The 20,137-nt window shown below is 44.4% G+C and overlaps 1 protein-coding gene and 1 non-coding gene across 2 annotated transcripts; both read right to left on the bottom strand.

Annotated features, from left to right (window-relative positions):
- Positions 1-2,755: 2,755 nt before the first annotated feature.
- On the bottom strand, positions 2,756-15,685 carry EIF5 (eukaryotic translation initiation factor 5). The gene is made up of 12 exons (XM_066608111.1): positions 15,561-15,685; positions 15,179-15,375; positions 9,947-10,226; positions 9,774-9,855; positions 9,006-9,178; positions 7,881-7,992; positions 7,078-7,199; positions 5,439-5,606; positions 5,204-5,365; positions 4,546-4,710; positions 4,269-4,403; positions 2,756-3,117 (listed from the first exon to the last, which is right to left on the bottom strand). Exons 3-12 carry the CDS (start codon positions 10,016-10,018, stop codon positions 3,025-3,027), a joined length of 1,284 nt encoding a protein of 427 aa, XP_066464208.1. The 5' UTR covers positions 10,019-10,226; positions 15,179-15,375; positions 15,561-15,685; the 3' UTR covers positions 2,756-3,024.
- LOC136572121 (small nucleolar RNA SNORA28) lies at positions 7,628-7,750 on the bottom strand. The gene has a single exon (XR_010785776.1). It is a non-coding gene; the product is annotated as a small nucleolar RNA SNORA28 (small nucleolar RNA).
- Positions 15,686-20,137: the final 4,452 nt, after the last annotated feature.

The raw sequence follows: 20,137 nt of genomic DNA, 5'->3' as shown, positions 1-20,137 counted from the left end.
CATGGGAAGGTAATCTCAGCTGTATTTGCTGCAAAATCTGGAGGCGGAATCCTGCTCTGGATTTTGCAATGCAAATCTGCCCATGTAGGAGGCCTAAAGCTGGTCATTCTGAAGTTTTGTTTTAAACCAGTATTGTTGTAATGGCACTTGAGCCCATAGCATGGGAACACCTAAGCACGCATAAATTTCAAGCCACCAATACTTGAGTACAGAGGTCAGGTGTTGCATATGCCACAGTCAATGGCCATAATCCACTTGCTCCAGCAGAGGGCACTTGTTACCTTCGTGGTTACATCTATTTTAGCATAGTGCTAACACATTTTGCAATAGCCCTGTGCAAAGAATACATGCATTGGTCTGTATCCAGTACAAAACTAGCCATAGCTAGTTTGAGAGCAGGAAGAAATGCACATTAACTAGTCTTGACTCCTGCTCTGTAAAAATTTTTGGTGAACTCATATATCCTGCAACTGTTTTACTACTATGCAGAGATAATCTATATCTATGAGATCTGGGAGTATGCATTGGAATTTTTGCCTTCCAGATTCCTTTTCCCTTTAGAATTTTCATTTATTTATCACTGTATAGATGTATTCAAATACTATTTTCCAGATATCCACATATATACTTGTTTCTCTGTCTGTTTTAAACTCCTTTGCAACAAATCTCTGTATGCTAACTATAACATGTGGTGTAATTAACTCCTGAACACACCCTCCACACCATTCCTCAGCCATCTCTCCTCCTGACAAGCTAGCACACACAGGTATTGCTTCTTTGATTTTAATTTGTATTTTGTCTATAAATGTCGTGTATTCCATACCTCATAGCTGTTGACAAAGGCTACCATAGCTGAAACGCGTTCAGCGCGAACCTGTGAGCTGTATGCTTTCTTTTATCCAATAAAGAATGTAAAATTTTTTTAACGGTAGCAGCTCCCCTCTACCTCTATTTTTTGCTTATATGGAATTTGGCCGTTTGCCGTCGGCTGTTTGAGGACGGAGCTCCTGTTGAATTTCAGATCTTCCTGCAACACTGAAAAGATACTGCTGGTGAGGTGAGCCCATATTTCTTTTTTGGTTTATTCTTGTGCAGTGGGGCCTGGCTGAACTTAATCTATGACCCCAGAACATTCCTGTGGGTCCTAATGGGGCAAGTTCAATGTCATGAAAAGTGCTTGTCAGAATATAGATTTGGCAATCTCTTTTCTCTTCTCATTTCTAGATGAAAATTTTAGGTTAAAAATGAGTATCATTGGACAAGCTTATTAAAATATATTTTAAGAAGTCCACGTTTCTCAATATGCTCGACTAAAGGACATTAATGCTTATGCGACTGAATACTACATGCAGGGTCTTCTGAAAGACAACTTTGATTAGGATTTGAAAGATGGTACCCAATGGGTGACAGTGCGTTTCCAACTTACCCATGTCATTCCAGGTCTGTGTTAAAGGCTTTTACCTGCAACGATTATACCTAAAAATTCATCCAAATGGCCAAAAATGAGCGACCGTTACAGGTCAACATGGGCATCGTGCCCTTTTCGTTTGAATGATGGATTTAAGTTCACTAAAAATCCATTGGTCAGCTGCTGAAAGACTAAGCAAATACATTTCATTTGAATACATGTTGCTTATCTTTCAATAGGCTGCTCCATGTTCTCCCCCATGAACTTGCATAGAAGAACCCATCCATTTGAAGGTGTTGATTCACATATGACTTCATTTGGACAGTTAGTCCGAGTTAGAATTGCTGCAAGTCTTATTTGTGAGATTGCTTCCATAGAAAGTGATTCTTGGAACACTCAAAAAAATTTGCGCTTGCATACTATACAAGTGGTCCTTTTTGACCCTTTAAAAACACAGGACATAGTTATGGGTTGTACATTTGCTGTTTGTATGGAGGGAGATCAGGAGTCCATCTTGTTCATAAAGTGTGGGTGATGGCTGTTTTACAGCAGACACTGCCCATAAACAACCGCATTAGGCGTAAATGCCAATTATGGATGTGAACCCTTTAAACCACCAAAATGAAGTTTCTTGTAAGTGTCGTGAAAGTTGTACATTGACAGTCTGCAGCATTTACACCCCGTGAAGACACTTTGGGGTTTTAACTAACAGTGGCTCACACTAGGATAAATCCATTACATCTCACTGGACTCTTGTCTAACGTTACCACCATCTATTAAAAACCAAAAACTCAAACAAAACCCATAATTCTTCTTAGGTGTGCTTTACATGGCCATGTGTTTAAAACAGTTTTACTGCTGCATGAGCTGGCCCTCTCTGCCTATGGTAGCAATTGTGCATTGCACATAGCAGATCTCACGCATACGGTCGTGCAGTGCGACTTGAAGATTCCTTAGTGGCGTTGCATATTCAACACTGTACACACAATTACATTGTGTATGTGCAGTGTTTATTATGCGTCCTTAGAGAACAATGGCCTCTATTGCGTGTACGTGGCAAAATAGAACATGCTGTGTTTTACACAAACCGCTAGTGTGCGAGTGGGTCAATGAAAAATTCATTGACTCCATTCACTGCTTATTACATGTGCGTATTAGTGTTTGTGTGAATGAGCTCTTAGACATTTAGCAGATCCAATGATCAGTTTTAAAACAAATTTTTGGAGAGCTTCAGGTCAGGTGGTTGTGTATTTTTGGTGACTTTAAATCCACATTCAAAATATTTAAAGAAATTCTTTTAACAATCTACTGCATATTGGGATGGACCGCCAAATAAAAATCTTCTACTGCAGTGATCAAAAACAAAATCTTTATTCACGACTGTATAAATGTGCACCAAACACTGGAATTTAAAAAGGAATCATCGGTACATGCTGTAGACAAAGTCTCATGTCTGTATGCAGTTTTAGTGAAGCTTAGTTATTAAAAGACCAAATCACAGTAGAAAGAAACTAAGCGTACAAAAGTGTAGCACAACGTTCAGCTAGCGCAGCTCATTCACATACATGTTGCACTTCAGGCAGAAAAAGCAAGTGGTGAACTGCTTTATGTGAACTTTAAATGGCATCGATGTCAATGTCATCATCCTTCTCGACAGGCGACTTTACAGTCTCCACTTTAGGAACACTCACCGATGTTGAGTATACAACCTGTGGAAACAAGTCAACCAGTTAAGACAAAAAAAATAAAAATTGTAGCACTGACCACAATGCAGCTAGACATTCTACACTGGAAATCGGAGTGCGCCAAATGCAATTAGTAAAACTTCAGGTTTATAGTCATTTTTATAGTCTCATTAAAAAGTCTAGAAAATGTAATCTGTTTAATTTTCTCACTGTACTTTTTTTATTCTGTGTATCCATCACTATGGGGAGGAGTAAAACAGGTAGTCTCCATATACCTATGGCAGACGGATCCTGTGTAACCAAATATAGGTGACACCTTTCAGTGTAATCTTACCTGTGAGGTTACTGATAGCTGTAGAAAACTTTGCAGCAGTTATGTCACTATCAGCCTATTAGGCTCTGGGGTCAGTGTGAAAACGGATATACATATACACACACACGTTTAACACAAGTGGGAAAATACATAGTCATTTTCTGATGACACATTCCCTTTAATGACAAACTATTTTGATTTGCATTACTGCAGCCAAAACCTCATTTCTCATCGATATGGCTGCATGAGGCCTTGTTTTAAGCAAAAGACTGCCATTTGGGGGGAGAATCAGTTTGGCATTATGTAATTTTTTGCATTTTTTTACACTCTTCACATTCCATACTGAATAACCGGTTTAAGATAGATTACAAGCATGCAAATTTCTAGTAATTAGGTTTTGCTTAATGTAAATCGGTGAAAATTTAAGCACACTGCATTAAAACAAATTACTGTTGCACTTTTACTATTCAGCATATTCCTGTATGCAATACATTCTTATTCAATACACTAAGACAGTGTACAGACTTGTTTTGGGGTCCTTTTAAATGTCCACAGGACTCACTGCACAGTCCCCAATTGTGTCATGGACAAAGCCAGTAACCCACTCAATAGGGTAACCCCTTTTTTGATGTCCAACCACTGGGATCATAAATGCTAGCTTTTAGAGCAGAGGACAGCCATGAAGTTTACTCTGCAGGGTTTTATTCCAGTATGAAAGCCCCACGAGCATTTTAAAAGGTGCATTGGCTGCTAAGGGGTTCATCTGTTAGGTTAACTGAATGAATGCCCTGTGATCTTTCTACACAAGCTCCTAGTGCTGTTGCTTGCATTGACTCCCAACAAATTAATATAAAAATCTTACTTCAATGTTCTCATCTTCCTCCTCATCGTCATCTCCAGAAGATTCCTCTTCAGCTTCCTTCAACCATTTAATGAAGGGCTCTGCTTTTGCCCTTATATCTTTGGCAAGTTCTTTAGAGACATATTTTTTGGACGGCTAGCAAAAGAAAGATTTTTGCGTTAATGGACATTGAGCTATGCAATGCTTTAACCAATATATACACACTGGAATTGATGCAATTTATCCACGTAATGACTAGTAAGGGTCTCTTCAGAGTTTAATGCAAATAAAGCAGTACCTTCTCAGCCCAACTGAAGATAACCTCTTCTTCCAAGAGATCTGCATCATACATTTCTTTTAGGGTATGTGGTATTTTGGAGAGAAGTTGTGCCTGGTGCATATGCACAACACACTCAAAGCCATGGAGTAGATATCTCTGTGCTTTCTTGTTGTTGTGGCAAAACTAAAAGAAAAAAGATGTAATTAACTCACTGATACAACAACATATTAAGGGTACATTTATACGGACATTAAAAGTTATGCAAGTTTCTTGGGTGCACATGGACATCCCAAGAATCAGACAATACGACATCCTAGGTGCACACTTTAAAAAAAAAAAAAAAAAAAAAGGTTCTTTATTGAATAAACGGTAGCAGCTCCTCCCCACTTCTCTTTTTTTCACATGTGCACTCATTCAAGTGAATAGTAGCCTCTTATGATTTTTGAACTGTTTTTCAGTTTGAAAAAAATTAGACAAAAAAAAGTTGGTATGTACCATAACTCGCAAGAGTTTGTACAGTTTCCACTAGGGCACACAGCACAAAATACAGCAAGTGTGCTATGAACTGCAAACAAGTGCAATATGCCACTACATGGACACAGAGCTGCTACTTTGTGGACTTTTTAGCAGCAATTACCAAGTTCAGACGATTAACCCAAATCACACGAGTACTTACACGTAGGAAGTGTCTTCTGTATCTCTTTATCTGTTCTCTTATCTTGTCATCAAAGAGAACTTCAGTTAAGACCAAAGGTCCCAAAATCTTTACATCAAGTCTTTCAGCTTCAGCCAGGATCTCTTTGTCACAAGAGTCAATAACCCCTTCTTCCTTCTTTTTCTGTAAGGTAATACACATTAGCTCAGAGTCCTTAATGTTAGCATTGCATTAGCAAATGGCAACTTGATCTTACCTTTACATAGTCAAACAGCAGGTTTACTCTGTCCTCCACGGGTCTTTCTAGGTCTTCACTAAGAGTGAGATTTTTTGCATGATCACTTATTTCCTCCATTCTGCGTCTCTGGGCCTCATCAGATGTGTCTTCACCCCAATCTTCATCATCATCCTCCTCTTTCCCAACCTTCAGAGATGACAAACCTCTCAATATCCAAAACCAAACATGCAAAAACGACAACACAAAAGACTCCTTTCAAAGTAGAAACTGTAAACTAGACTCCTAGGAACCCAAGAGCCTAAATGTAGGTCTTTCTCAGACATACAGAATATGCCCTATCAGAGGTATCGGTCCAGCACCCATTCCCAGTTCTGCCCCTCCAATCTATAGGAGGCCAGGATAAAGGAACAGCCAGGTGAGCTTCGCTACGCCATTTTCATAATTAAGGCGGTACGGCTACCACTTAGGTAACTATGCAGTTTGCTTAACCACCGACTTCTATAGGAATTATGGAAACTGCACAGCAAAGGCATTTGTCCATTTGCATAAGCCCAACCACCCCAGAGAGGCACTTATTTTAACCATGTCACCTACTTTTAGCCTAATAAACTAAGATTATGGGCTAAAGTTGGATGGACCGCTGAGTCTACGAATGAGTTACACCTGCATTCCCTGTTCCCTTGGAGTAAGCTCTGGAAGCTGCTGTGTGGTCCACCCGTTCTAGTTTTCTAAGGGTGGGCTTCTTAGCAGTGCTGCTCAATGCATGAGCAGTGGTGGCTTCCAGTGCTGGCACCAGGGAAGGCATGTATAACACAAACATGTCCAGACTTAGGCATCTACTTTTAGCCCATAAGCTTATCTTATAGGGCTAAAAGTAGGTGACAGATTCCTTTATTCGAGTTTTAGAAGATTATACAACTTTAATAAACTCTGTACAAATTTTTATCTAACATTTATTTGCAGTCAGTCATTCAATGGTAACCTTTATTGTTCATTTCCAGTGGATAAATATCTGTGCTCTTGTGATGATCACATGTAATTGGCTTGTTACACTACAGACAGCAGCTATGTGACCATATGACCTTGACTTTACTGGTAGTAAACAGGTTCCCATTAAATGACTGCAAGCAAAGACCTTAAATGCCATAACAAATTGCTACAGAACATTTAAAAGCAGCAAAAAAAAAAAAAAAAAAATCTCATTTGCAGAAATTGAAATCCCCCTTTCAAAAATCAGTGGTTCGCTATTTCAAGTGATCAGGAAGGCATTAGCTTGTCCTGGGAGGTGCGAGCAGACAGTGGGCTTGCATGTAGTCCTGCCAATGTGCAGTGTGAAAGCAATTTCAAGAGTTTCTAAAAGCCAATTTGCTAAGTAGTAATCAATATTGTTCCCTTTAAGGTGAATACCACATAAAAAGGCAGCCAAGCATCACCTGCTCATTACCATCTGGTATCAATACCTAAGTTTCATCTAACATTGTCTTTGCATGACTTCTACACATTAAGCTTAACCACCAAGAGAAGGCACCAAGTCCATGTATATATTGAAGGCATTCACAATAAGAAAACCGCTATAAATGACTCACATGCCATACCATATTTGGCCACTAATCTGACAATCTTTTAATAGGAGAAATATACTGTTCCCAGTACTTACAACACGGGGAGGATTTAATTCTGTTAGAACTGCGGTCTCGTTTTTTTCTACAGCACCATTTTCTTTGACTCGCTTGTTTTTCTTGTCTTCCTTTTTTTTGCCTGTACTGCTGTCTGTGTTCTCTGAAAGAAAGTCACTCAGATCACCATTTTGCCCCAGGTTTTAAGACAGATTGAAAACAGATAGGGAGTAATTTGCTTAAAAACAGTATATAAAATGCCAAAGTAAAGATTTCCACAGAGTGAAGTGTGCCAAGTTTATTAAGAGGCACACCCCTCTTAATGTACTGGGCATGTGTCTAGGGAGTCTATACCATATGGAAATCTACATTAGTTACAAGCTGTAGATTTATAATTTACACCAATTTCCAGTGTAAATTATAAATCCCACGAGCATACGCAGCTTGTACTTTTGCCGAGACTCACCCACTTTTCTAAGTGCCACACTGGGCACAAAAAGCCCGAGACTTGCAGTTTTTGCACAAGTGAGACTGAGAAAATGTGTTACTTTAATGCCAGAAACTGGTGTAAATTTAATGAATTTACCCTATAGTGTTCAAGTCAATACAACAGTAGAGCTTACAAGTGGAGTACTGAAATAGTATGGACTTGAATTTCTCTAGCAAGCATAAAATTGGGACAGTTGGGTTAGCAACTGCCACAGAGTGTAGCTTGCATTACATAGAGCTGGGGCAACAAACAAAAAAAAAAAAAAAACCCACCCCACCCATGTCAACCGTTAAAATCTCCAAGTCCAATACGGATTATGTACAGTAACAGGTGGGTACACAAGAGGAGACGTACCTGGTGGGTTTTTGAGAATGAAAGTACAGAGCTTATGATTGGTGTCCAGCATGCCTCGATAACCACAGGCTTTACAGGAATTACCTATTGTTTGTTTCTTGGGATTGACATGCTGAAACAAAGGACATACATTATTCTACGTACTAAGTTAACTTGTCGAATCTAACAGGTTAACCCCTTGTTGCTAAATTACTTGAAGGGCATGAAAGAATAAAGCCATGCAAGTATGCCACTGATCAGTTAAGGGCAGGTACTGGCAAACACTACATCCCCAGCCATTCAACCCTTGGAGGTCTTGACAATACAAACTGTTAACCACCTGTCCTAACCAGGGATGAGGCACCTGAAGGTTTAGTCTAGGCAGTCAGAAACTGGCCGGGGTAAACACAACCCAGCCAGCTGTACTTTAAAACTGCCTCTGAAGGAAAAAATCTGCATATTTAGATAGAAATCCTCTGATCCCAGCCAGTTAACCCTTTAAATCACTGCAGTTAACCACAGCATCTTAGCAATTAAGGAGTGATCTGCTGCCTAATGGCAGGCTCCTGAGTAGCTACCTTGGGAGCACCCAAAGATCTCCAGGTCTGCAATTTACACAAGTCTAATAGCCCCAAAGGCAAGGCTTAATAGGCCAACATTGAAATAAAGGAGCGTTGCAGATACAGCTTCAAAAAGCACCCACTCTCCACTTACGAAAAAGGTTAATCACCACATCCTCAATACATCTGAATATCACATTGAATGATGAGTCATTTGAGCTGACCCCTCAAACTGCCAATTACAAGTTTTACAGACTTGTAGAATAGAGCCACCTTGTCATTTCCACTGCAGAATGAACACAGATGAAATCCATAAAATAGCAGAATTGTTATTTTATGGGTTTAATCTGTGTTCTTATTCTACTTCATTTTTATAAAGGTTTCTCAATAAAAAAAAGCCACCATTGGCACCACAAAATATAAAAGCCCTCATAAGGCTTTCTAAAGAGAAAAAGTTATACTTTTGGAAGAAGGCAGGTAATGGGGGGGGGGGGGGGGGGGGGGGGGGGAGTCTACAGCAGAAAGAGGGTCAAAGTCTGAGCAGACTTAAACTATTTTATTGCTCAACTTAGAGAATGCAACTTACCAGATCGGTTTCAGGGTTCTCGCACTCAGGACACAGAACAAACTTTTTAATGAATCCATCCAACATGTCTTGCAGCTTATTTGCCTCATGAGATCCATTGACAATGTAACGGTCATTCTTAACATCAAACTGGGTCTGTGCTCCCAGTTCACAACCAAAATATTTGGTGGGATCTAGTAAAGGTGAAACAGTGTTGAAAAACTGCGTAAGAGATTACAGATCACCTCCACTTGCATACAAGAGCCTCCCCAAAGCTAAGACAATCTAATCAAATGCTAAAGGAGATCCCCATTAGCCAACTTGTGGATAATCTAAATAAGCATCCTAAAAATAAATCTTTGCTTTTATTTTAAGCAAATCAAACAAGCAAATATCCCATTTAAATAAAACACAAGTTGTACAGCTGTGCAGCTCTGTTCCTCAGATTTTATTCTTCAACTTCAGAGAAAAGGAGGGTGTCCATACACGCCAATATGGTCATCAGACACCAAGAGGAATGACCCTCTAAGAGCCACAGTGGTTGCTGCACAGAGACCATCAATCTAACACATGGTTGATCAGTCATGTGAATAGCTGGCATGTATTACTTTTTGTTACAGCTACAGGACTAATACGGAGAGAATAGAGAAGCTGGACTGACTGATTGACGAGAATTATTGTACCCATTCATGTAAAAATGTTGTCTTAAGGACATCTAGGCTTCAGGACTAAATTACAGCTTTGTAAAAAGTCTGAGTTTTCTAACAACTCTATAAACGCTTCACTTACACGTTGGAGGCCGATTAAGCGCCTTTGCAACGTCAACCATGTTGACTATTACTGTCTTTATTCCATTTCCTTTGCCCTCTACCTGCAAAGTCAAGAGTTCACAAGATTAATACCAAAAACAGATAATTCAATTAATATATAACCAACTGCAGTGAACACTGGAGACACATTACCTTGGCAATCAAACGGGGCATTTTGTACCGATAGAACTGATCGGAAACACTGCGGTTGACGTTGACAGACATTTTGGTTTATTATTATCTTTTTCAATAAGAGGAAAAGCTCTTTGATTGCAACTTTTTGGTATCTTCTGTCTGGAGAAGACTGGATGACATAAACGACTGCAAGAGTTCTCGGTCTCTGACATGAAAATAATTTCGCCACCGAGGCTGTGAGCTTCTTGTTTGTATGCTATGTTTCCCCAATACAGGTACCAATGGCTGCGCAACAGCTCTGAAAGGAGAAAAAGCAGTTTTGGAGGGGTTTAGCCTTTTGCAGTAAAACCAGCATAACCTGTTTTTCGTTGGCTTCTCCGGAACATTAGTACTTCCTAGAATGAACGGCTCTTCTACAGTAAACAAGCATCAGTGCCCATACACCGCCTAAGACTTTAGTCACATGAGCGTATATGGGCTGCCGTTTTACACTACCAACTGATGTATTGGTTTCCAATAGATCAGATAAGGGATTTTCTGTTGCATAAAAGCACCCGGCCACGACAGCGCATTTCATCCAGGCGTTTTTACGCCAGCCAGGAAAGATAGTTCAGGAACTATTTTCCTGGCCGGAATACGTCAGCCACTGCCATAGACTCCTATGAGAGTTGCCGGAGAAGGGTGGGAGTTTAGCAGACACGCTGCTAAACTCCCATCCCCTTCCCTCCTCTATGCCCCTTGCAGACTGTTTGCAATGGGAGGAGGAAGGACAGGACGGGAGCTAGTTGCCAAGCTCCTGCCTTATTGCTGGCAGCTGACAAGGGGGCGGAAGCTTAGAACACTAGCTACCCTCCCCGAGAGTGGGCAAGGGGGGCAGGCAGTTTAGCAGAGCTAAAATGTCTCCCCCCCCCACCCAACGGCAATCCAGGCTCAGCGTATATGTGCCAGACCTGGGCCATCTGAATAGGCACACAAATTGCAGACTTGTGCACCCGTTTGCATTTATGGCACTGGTGGGCACACATAAAACACCTACGCTTGTGTGAATAAGCCCTACAGCAGTAAAAAATGCAGGATTTCAACAAAAATCATCATTTAAAGGGGTTGTCCGTAGCCAAAACCGCAAAATTTTAAATCTGCACATTCCCCCAGTCACCCCCCGGCATAAAGCAGCCCTTTAAACCGTTTAAAAACCGCTTCCTACTTACTGTTGAGATGAAATAATAACTTATAAAGTTCAGCAGCTAAGATGGCGCCTGTGTTGTCCCGTCCCACGGTGCATCGTGCTTCCAGGAGGCCTTCATGCGCTCCAGCAGCAGCGGCGTTCTGGCTCCGCCCCCGTCACATGTGCCGATTCCAGCCAATCAGGAGGCTGGAATCGGCACATGTGACGGGGCGGAGCTACACGATGAAGCGTACAAGGGGGCGGAGCCAGAATGCCGGCTCGTGCCGGAGCGAAGAGATGGCAAAAGACCCTTCTGCGCAAGCGCGTCTAATCAGGAGATTAGACGCTGAAATTAGACGGCACCATGGAGACGGGGACGCCAGCAACGGAGCAGGTAAGTGAATAACTTCTGTATGGCTCATATTTAATGCACGATGTACATTACAAAGTGCATTAATATGGCCATACAGAAGTGTATAACCCCACTTGCTTTCACGGGACAACCCCTTTAACCAATCAAAGACCATCTGAAGTCTTGCTCAAACTAGAGATTGTTTTTAGTCTCTGAATGATTAAAGAGTTGGTCACGTGTCACTGAACACGTATGGTCAGGATGAATGCAAGCAGTTGTCAGTATGGCTTTGATGGTGAGAATCATTCACCAACTGCCCAAACATTAACTTGCTATGTAAAGTTTACAGGTAACTACAGTATATGAAGCTATGGGACCCTTTCAACCATTAATTAAGAAAACTGTCAGCTCAGGTAACCAAGTAACCTATAGATTTGTCCAAATTAATAAGTGTAGTGCTTCTACCTTTGCTAACAAGTGTAAACTACCCATACACCTTCACTAGAGATTCCTCCCAACCCCCACTGAAACATGTATTCTGTCCAGCTGCGTATTTGTTCTCAATGGGGAAGGTAAATGAGCGTCTGCCAGACTCCCGTAAGCACAAAGGATCAGATATGTTGAAAGCCAATAGTTTTCCCTAAACTGCCATCAGGAGAGTCAGTACACTCCAAATATAGATAACAGCAAAGTCGGCTGATTGCCTATGAAGCCAAGCCTGTGGAGTTGCTTCATAGAATGCCTGTCACATTGCAGTACAATTTAATACAATGGCATTAAATTATACTGCAGCAGTGATCAAGTCATTGTAAGTGCCAGTTCTCTATAGGGACTAAAAGTTATACCGTTTTCCCGAAAATAAGAGTCTTAAGGCTGATTTAGACAAACGATAATCGCTCAAGCGACTTGAGCGATCGTTGTGTCATTTACAGCACAAGATGATCACTCAAGATGAGCGATCACCTTGCGCTCCCAGCGGAGACTGCAGAGGACAAGCGGGGTGTCCCCGCTTGTCTTCTGCATCCAGCTGTTTCCCCTGCTCAAGCACCAAGCTGTTATACAGCCGAGCGCTTGGAGCGGAGGCTGCAGAAGAAAAGCGGTGTGTCAGCGCTTGTCTTTTGCATCCATATGTTTTCTGCACGGAGCGCCCAGCTGTTACACAGCCGAGCGCTCCGTGCCAGGTATGGAGCACAGAGCTGGACCGCTCTGTTCTTCATACACCGCCTGTGATCAGGGAGCGGGATACAGCTGAAGTAATAGTATCAGCTGTATCACGCTGTGAATCCCTGATAAGGCTCATCGCCGTCTTTCAGCACGCTGAAAGACATTGGACAGCTTAACGAAATCTGCACGATGGGTGAACATTTACCACAATGAGTATTGCTCAAAAGACGGCTTTTGAGTGATAATAGTTGCGTCTAAATAGGCCTTTATATTAATTTTTGCTCCAAAAGACTTAACTTTACACATCTAACTGCCTGGACACTATATTGTTTATTAACTGTAACTAGAGCTCAATTTTAGAGTAGGGCATATACCTCACACATCCTCAAAAATCCTGGAAAATCATTCTGCATCCGCAAAAATCATGCTGGGCTTATTTTCTGCGAAACAGGGTAATAAGGAAGTGTAATAAACCCTTTACCATTTTTATAATAAAAAAAATTACATCACTGCATCTGTAAACATCTGATTATCCCACATGTGTTCGTTTATCAGGAAAGAAAAAACAAAAAGGCAGTGTCAGAGTTGCACTTCTCTGGTTATCCCATCCGGAAAGGAAAAAAAAAAAATTGTGATTTAAAAAGTCACATGTACTCCAATAGAAGCTAGAGGACATCCCACAAAAGGAGCCCTCCGCCAAGTATGTTGATGGGAAAAATAAAGTTAGGGCTGTCTTAAAAATATAAAATCTCTGGGAAAAGGTTTTTTTAGTACAGGAAATAATCTCAAGAGTAAAGTTAGGCCATTTTTGCTGCTGTGTGTACACCGTAGGAACCCCCCCCCCCCCCCCATTTCATTCCACTTAGAATTTCTTAAAAGCTTTCTAGTACATTATAAGGTACATTAGTACTATTGAAAAGTTACTTGCCCTCAGACAGCTACGGTACGTTAATGAATGACTAAATTGTGATCTTATTTGTAAAAGTGGGGGAGGGAATACCAAACTGCAGGCTTCGTGTTAGAGCAGGAGGAGCTGAGCAGATGGTTACATAGTTTTACGGGGAAAGATTCAGTGTAACTTCTATTATATCCATTTAAACCTTTTCCTTCTGAGCTTAACAGTCCCACAGGCGGAGCCATCAGTAATTGGCTGCTATCTGTATGACCGTACATACAGGGGTAGCTGTCAATCACTGATAGGACCACCCTTTGGACTGTTCAGCTCAGTATGAGCAGGGGGTTTAACTGAATAACACATGTTCTACTGGATCTTTCCCCATAAAACTACATACAAGCTGCTCAGCTCCTCCTGCTCTATAACACCTGCAGTTTGGACAGCATATTGGAGCCAACAAATTCCCTTTAAGGACAACCTATCGTTTCCATTTATCAACCATATCAGGCTGATGAACTGTCATTTCACATGGTAGAGGGAGGCCACATAAATAAGTCCCTACCCCCATGATACTACCCCACCATATGTTACTAGTCCCAAGCACCACTTCACATTCACAGCAGTCTGGTTTCCTGATCCACCCGAGAAGCAGCAAAATTGGAGAAAGAGAAAAGCTGGTCTTCCTTGCCATTGATTCCAATGGGATTTCCTGAGCTTCAGTTATGCCCAGTTCAGTTCCATCCGCCTTAGTGGAAAATAAAGTGTGCAGTTTTTTTCTTCTTCCCCCACCCCAAAAGAGAACTTTTTACAGTTAGTGACAGTACTTTCCAGTTCACAGTTCAGTCATAAACTAGACCTGCCTATAAAGGACTACTATTAAAACAGACTGCTAAAAACAGTACAGAAACAGACCCTTTTGACAGATCTGTCCACTACATAAAAAAGAAAACTTTTTGTATCGGTCATCAATTCATGATCCCGATCCACTGAAAGTGAATCACTGCTATGAAGCAGCCTGAGGGTACAGTCACAGGCAGCAGAAGCCATGTAGAAGGCTCAAAAAATAAATAAAAACCCAGCTGGCCCCGCAGTGGACATCGCCCCTTCATCTGAAGCACAAAACAGGCTGCAGATCCACATCTAGACAGGGACTCCTACTAGCAGTGCCGGCTCTGCAGTTAGCCGACTCCCCGCACGGCTGTCATGGCCTCTGAGCAGTCTCCAGTATCACACAGATGGAAGCCTGCCGGCACTGTGCTCCAGCTCAGCCTCATGGCCGCACAGTGCAGAGAGCTGCAGGCAGTCACATGCCGCCCGTAGTACAGCGCTGCCTCCCCCTCCTCCCCCCGCAGGCCGGTGCACACAGGGGAGAGCGACGAGATGACTCACAACTGCAGCACTGAGTCAGCCCTGTCAGGTCACGCATGCGCACCAGCCCGCCACACTCCTCTCGTGCTCCCCCCGCGTACACCCACCTCCCAGCGACCCCCAGAGGGTTCCCTGCTCTCTAGGGGCGACCCCACTCCGACTCCCCACCGTGCCTCCAGCCCCTTCCAGCGTGCCTGAGAAACCCCTACCCGCTCCCCAGCCACCTGCGTCACGTCCTCGAGTCATGAGGCGCGGCCGCCATTTTACCTCAGCGTCCCCGCCATCCCGCACTCGTCACATACTCACCGTTTTCGTCCAATAAAGACATAAACACAACGCTGCTCGCCCTTGGGTGCGATGAACGGAGAAGGGCAGAATGAAGCAACGGATACACCGCGGAGGAATGGACGGCACAGCGCAGCGCTGGCCACGACACTGCAGGCGGGCCGAGCGAAGCCGGAGATTTTAAACACCAAGCGGGAGACACCCTCCGAGCGGGGAACCTGCGGGACACACCGGGGACATCATTAACTCCACGAGAAAGGAGGAATTTACACAGGTGGGCGGGAGTAGGAGAAACATTGGGGGGACAGCCCGCGTCCAGCAGGGGGCGGGCAATTAATTGGTCGTTAATTAATCAGTGCGGTAATTGGCTGCATGTGTCGGAGCACGCTGCGCCGCTACTCACCTCACGAAGCTTCTAGTTCTCTAGTACGGAGGCGCTGTGAGCGGAGCCTCTCAGCCTACTGTGGGCGGGCACCGCCTCCTCCGATACTCAGCGCCCATTGGACGACGCGGGGGTTCTTGATCGTTTCCGATTGGCTAATTGCCCCAGCCAATCAATAGGCGTTTGTTGGCCGCCCAATGACGGCGGGCTCGGCGATGTGAGGGCGGAGATCTCGCGAGACTTGCTCGGAGAACTTGTTGACGAGTGCTGGTCTCATGTGACTGGAATAACCTTTATGTGGTGGACGAGGGGGACATGTTAGCGTCCTACCCTCACCTCACACCGACCGTGGCCCGCATGTCAGAGGGCTACAATAAAAATATATATATATTGGTCCTTCAGCTGCTTATTTTTCACTTAAAACACTTATTATGTAATCAGAAGGCTCATAAATCAGCGTTCACAAGTCACATATTAATATCTGCAGGCTGCATGCACATCTGCGCTCTGCCTCCAGAACCCCAAATATATGTGCCTGACCCAGATGTTCCTGGTGGGCTCCCATTGGTTATAACAAGGTCCGTCTGGCTTTCGCCATCGTGGTTGACATTCTCCTGGCCAAAATAGTGCAGCATGTCCCACTATGTCCTCCGAAATGATAAGCTGGAATTGTGCCGGAGGCTCTAAACTTCGAACTAAGCTGTTTTCACACAGCCAAGAAAATCGTGCAAAAATTGTGCGTTGTGAGACGGAGGTCATACAAATGAGTGATATGTATGATAGGGAGAGTGGGGTCATACACATGAGTGATATGTATGATAGGGAGAGTGGGGTCATACACATGAGTGATATGTATGATAGGGAGAGTGGGGTCATACACGAGTGATATGTATGATAGGGAGAGTGGGGTCATACACATGAGTGATATGTATGATAGGGAGAGTGGGGTCATACACATGAGTGATATGTGTGACGGGGAGAGTGGGGTCATACGCATGAGCGATACGTGTGACGGGGAGAGTGGGGTCATACACATGAGCGATATGTATGATAGGGAGAGTGGGGTCATACGCATGAGTGATATGTGTGATGGGGAGAGTGGGGTCATACACATGAGTGATATGTGTGACGGGGAGAGTGGGGTCATACACATGAGTGATATGTATGACGGGGAGAGTGGGGTCATACACGAGTGATATGTATGATAGGGAGAGTGGGGTCATACACATGAGTGATATGTATGATAGGGAGAGTGGGGTCATACACATGAGTGATATGTATGATAGGGAGAGTGGGGTCATACGCATGAGCAATACGTGTGATGGGGAGAGTGGGGTCATACGCATGAGCGATACGTGTGATGGGGAGAGTGGGGTCATACACATGAGTGATATGTGTGACGGGGAGAGTGGGGTCATACACATGAGTGATATGTGTGACGGGGAGAGTGGGGTCATACACATGAGTGATATGTGTGACGGGGAGAGTGGGGTCATACACATGAGTGATATGTGTGACGGGGAGAGTGGGGTCATACACATGAGTGATATGTGTGACGGGGAGAGTGGGGTCATACACATGAGTGATATGCATTATAGGGAAAGTGGGGTCATATGCATGAGCAATACGTGTGACGGGGAGAGTGGGGTCATACACATGAGTGATATGTATGATTGGGAGAGTGGGGTCATACGCATGAGTGATACATGTGACGGGAAGAGTGGGGTCATATGCATGAGCAATACATGTGACGGGGAGAGTGGGGTCATACGCATGAGCGATACATGTGATGGGTAGAGTGGGGTCATACGCATGAGCGATACATGTGACGGGGAGAGTGGGGTCATACGCGTGAGCGATACGTGTGACAGGAAGAGTGGGGTCATACGCATGAGCGATACATGTGACGGGGAGAGTGGGGTCATACCCATGAGCGATACGTGTGACAGGGAGAGTGGGGTCATACACATGAGCGATACATGACGGGGAGAGTGCGGTCATACACATGAGCGATACATGATGGGGAGAGTGCGGTCATACACATGAGCGATACATGACGGGGAGAGTGCGGTCATACACATGAGCGATACATGATGGGGAGAGTGCGGTCATACACATACTGCTAAATCTTTAAATCTGCTCGCTCTCAAAGAAACGTGGATACAGCAGTCTGACATGGCCTTCTCTGCTGCACTGTCTTATAAAGGCCTGCAGTTCTCCCATACCCCGAGACCAGATGACAGGTGAGGGGAAGGAGTAGGTGCTCTTCTCTCCCTGAAATGCACCTACCAGGTCATCCCCCCCCCCAGTACCCTCACTCATTTTTCCATCTTTTTTTGATACATACCCTACGGCTCTTCCGCCCGCTGTCCATGCGAGTAGCAGTTATCTACCGCCCCCCCCCAGGTGCTTCTCGCCTGTTTTTGGACCACTTTTCTGCCTGACGTCCCCACTTCCTATCCTGTGAAATTCTAACCCTCATCTTAGGTGATTTTAACATCCCCACTAATGACCCCAACTCCCCATCTGCCTCTCAGCTTCTTTCGCTCACCTCCTCCCTTGGTCTCTCTCAACTCACAGCTTCTCCCACTCACAGGGATGGCAACACTCTTGATCTCGTCTTCCTCCGTCTCTGCTCTGCTTCCAACTTCACTAACTCCCATCTCCCGCTCTCGGATCATAACCTCCTCTCTTTCTCTGTCACGCTCCCTAACATCTCTCCAGACCCACCTACCTACCGTACCTACAGGAACCTTAAGGCCGTTCACACCCAGGACTTTGCTGAATTTCTACAGTCCTCTCTGTCCCCCATCTCTCTTCTCTCCTGCCCCAACCTGGCTGCCGCTCACTACAACACTGCTCTCAAACATGCCCTGGATGAAGCAGCGCCCCCCCATGACCCGAGCCATCTGATGTAGAACACGGCAACCCTGGCTCACGCCTTAAACTCGCTTCATCCGGCGGTGCTCTAGAAGTGCTGAACGGCTGTGGAGGAAGTCGCAAATGTCCGCGGACTTTCTCCAATACAAATTAATGCTCAGAACCTACAACCTCACCCTCCACCATGCCAAACAAGTCTACTCCACCTCTCTCGTCTCCTCACTATCTCACAACCCTAAACGACTCTTTGATACTTTTCACTCCCTTCTCAGCCCTAAACCACAGCCCCCTGTAAGGGATCTCTGTGCTCTAGAGCTGGCTGCCTACTTCAAAAAGAAAATTGATGTCATCCGTCAGGAAATAACTTCCCAATCCCAGAATAGCCCCGACCCTAGTCTTGTCAGCACTGCATCTAGCTCCTGCTCACTGTCTGTACTCAGACCAACGACAGAGGAAGAAGTTTCCAAATTGCTCTTCTCTGCTCGCGCCACCACCTGCGCTAGCGACCCTCTCCCGTCACACCTCCTCCGATCCCTCTCCCCAATAGTCATCTCCCATCTATATTCAACCTCTCTCTGACCTCTGGCATCTTTCCCTCTCCTTTCAAACACGCCATCATATCCCCACTGCTAAAGAAGCCGATTCTTGACGCGACTTATGCTGCCAACTACCGCCCCATCTCTAATCTCCCCTTCATTTCCAAACTATTAAAACGCCTAGTTTACTCCCGCCCTGTAAGCTATCTATCAGAGAACTCTCTCCTCGACCCCTTACAGTCTGGCTTCCGACCCCAACACTCGACAGAAACTGCCCGTACAAGGGTATCCAATGACCTACTGACAGCCAAATCGAGGGGCGATTACTCTCTACTGATCTTTCTCGACCTCTCCGCAGCATTTGACACTGTTGACCACAAACTCCTCCTCAGTATGCTTCGCTCCATCGGCCTAAAGGACACTGCTCTCTCTGGGTTCTCCTCCTACCTGTCTGACCTCTCTTTCAGCGTCTCCTTTGCTGGCTCTACCTCTCCTCCTCTTCCCCTTGCTGTTGGCGTTCCCCAGGGCTCGGTCCTCGGCCCCCTCCTTTTCTCTATCTACACAGTCCCTATTGGACAAACCATCAGGAGATTTGGCCTCCAATACCACCTCTATGCTGACGACACCCAGCTATACACCTCTTCCCGTGACATCTCTGCACCTTTCCTCCAAAACATCACCGACTGTCTGTCTGCTGTCTCTAACACCATGTCCTTTCTCTACCTAAAACTAAACCTCTCTAAAACTGACCTACTGGTATTTCCACCCTCCACTAACCGACCTCCTCCTGACATCTCCATCTCAGTGTGTGGCGCCACCATAACTCCCAGACAGAATGCCCGCTGCCTTGGGGTCATATTCGACTCTGATCTATCATTTACCCCCTACATCCAATCTCTTGCCCGACCGTGTCAGATGCACCTCAAGAACATCGCAAGAATCCGCTCTTTTCTCACTGCAGACACGCTAAAAACACTTATTGTTGCCCTCATCCACTCCTGGCTCGATTATTGCAACTCGCTGCTGATCGGCCTCCCCTGCACCAGACTCTACCCTCTCCAATCCATCCTGAATGCGGCAGCCAGGCTCATCTTCCTGTCCAGCCGCTACTCTGACGCCTCTGCCCTGTGCCGGTCACTGCACTGGCTGCCCATTAAATAGAGAATTCAATTTAAACTTGCT

This window comes from Eleutherodactylus coqui, chromosome 6, assembly GCF_035609145.1.
Source record: "Eleutherodactylus coqui strain aEleCoq1 chromosome 6, aEleCoq1.hap1, whole genome shotgun sequence".
Lineage (NCBI taxonomy): Eukaryota > Metazoa > Chordata > Amphibia > Anura > Eleutherodactylidae > Eleutherodactylus > Eleutherodactylus coqui.
The sequence above is the reverse complement of the archived record's forward strand: the minus strand, read 5'-3'. Positions and strand labels throughout refer to the sequence as shown.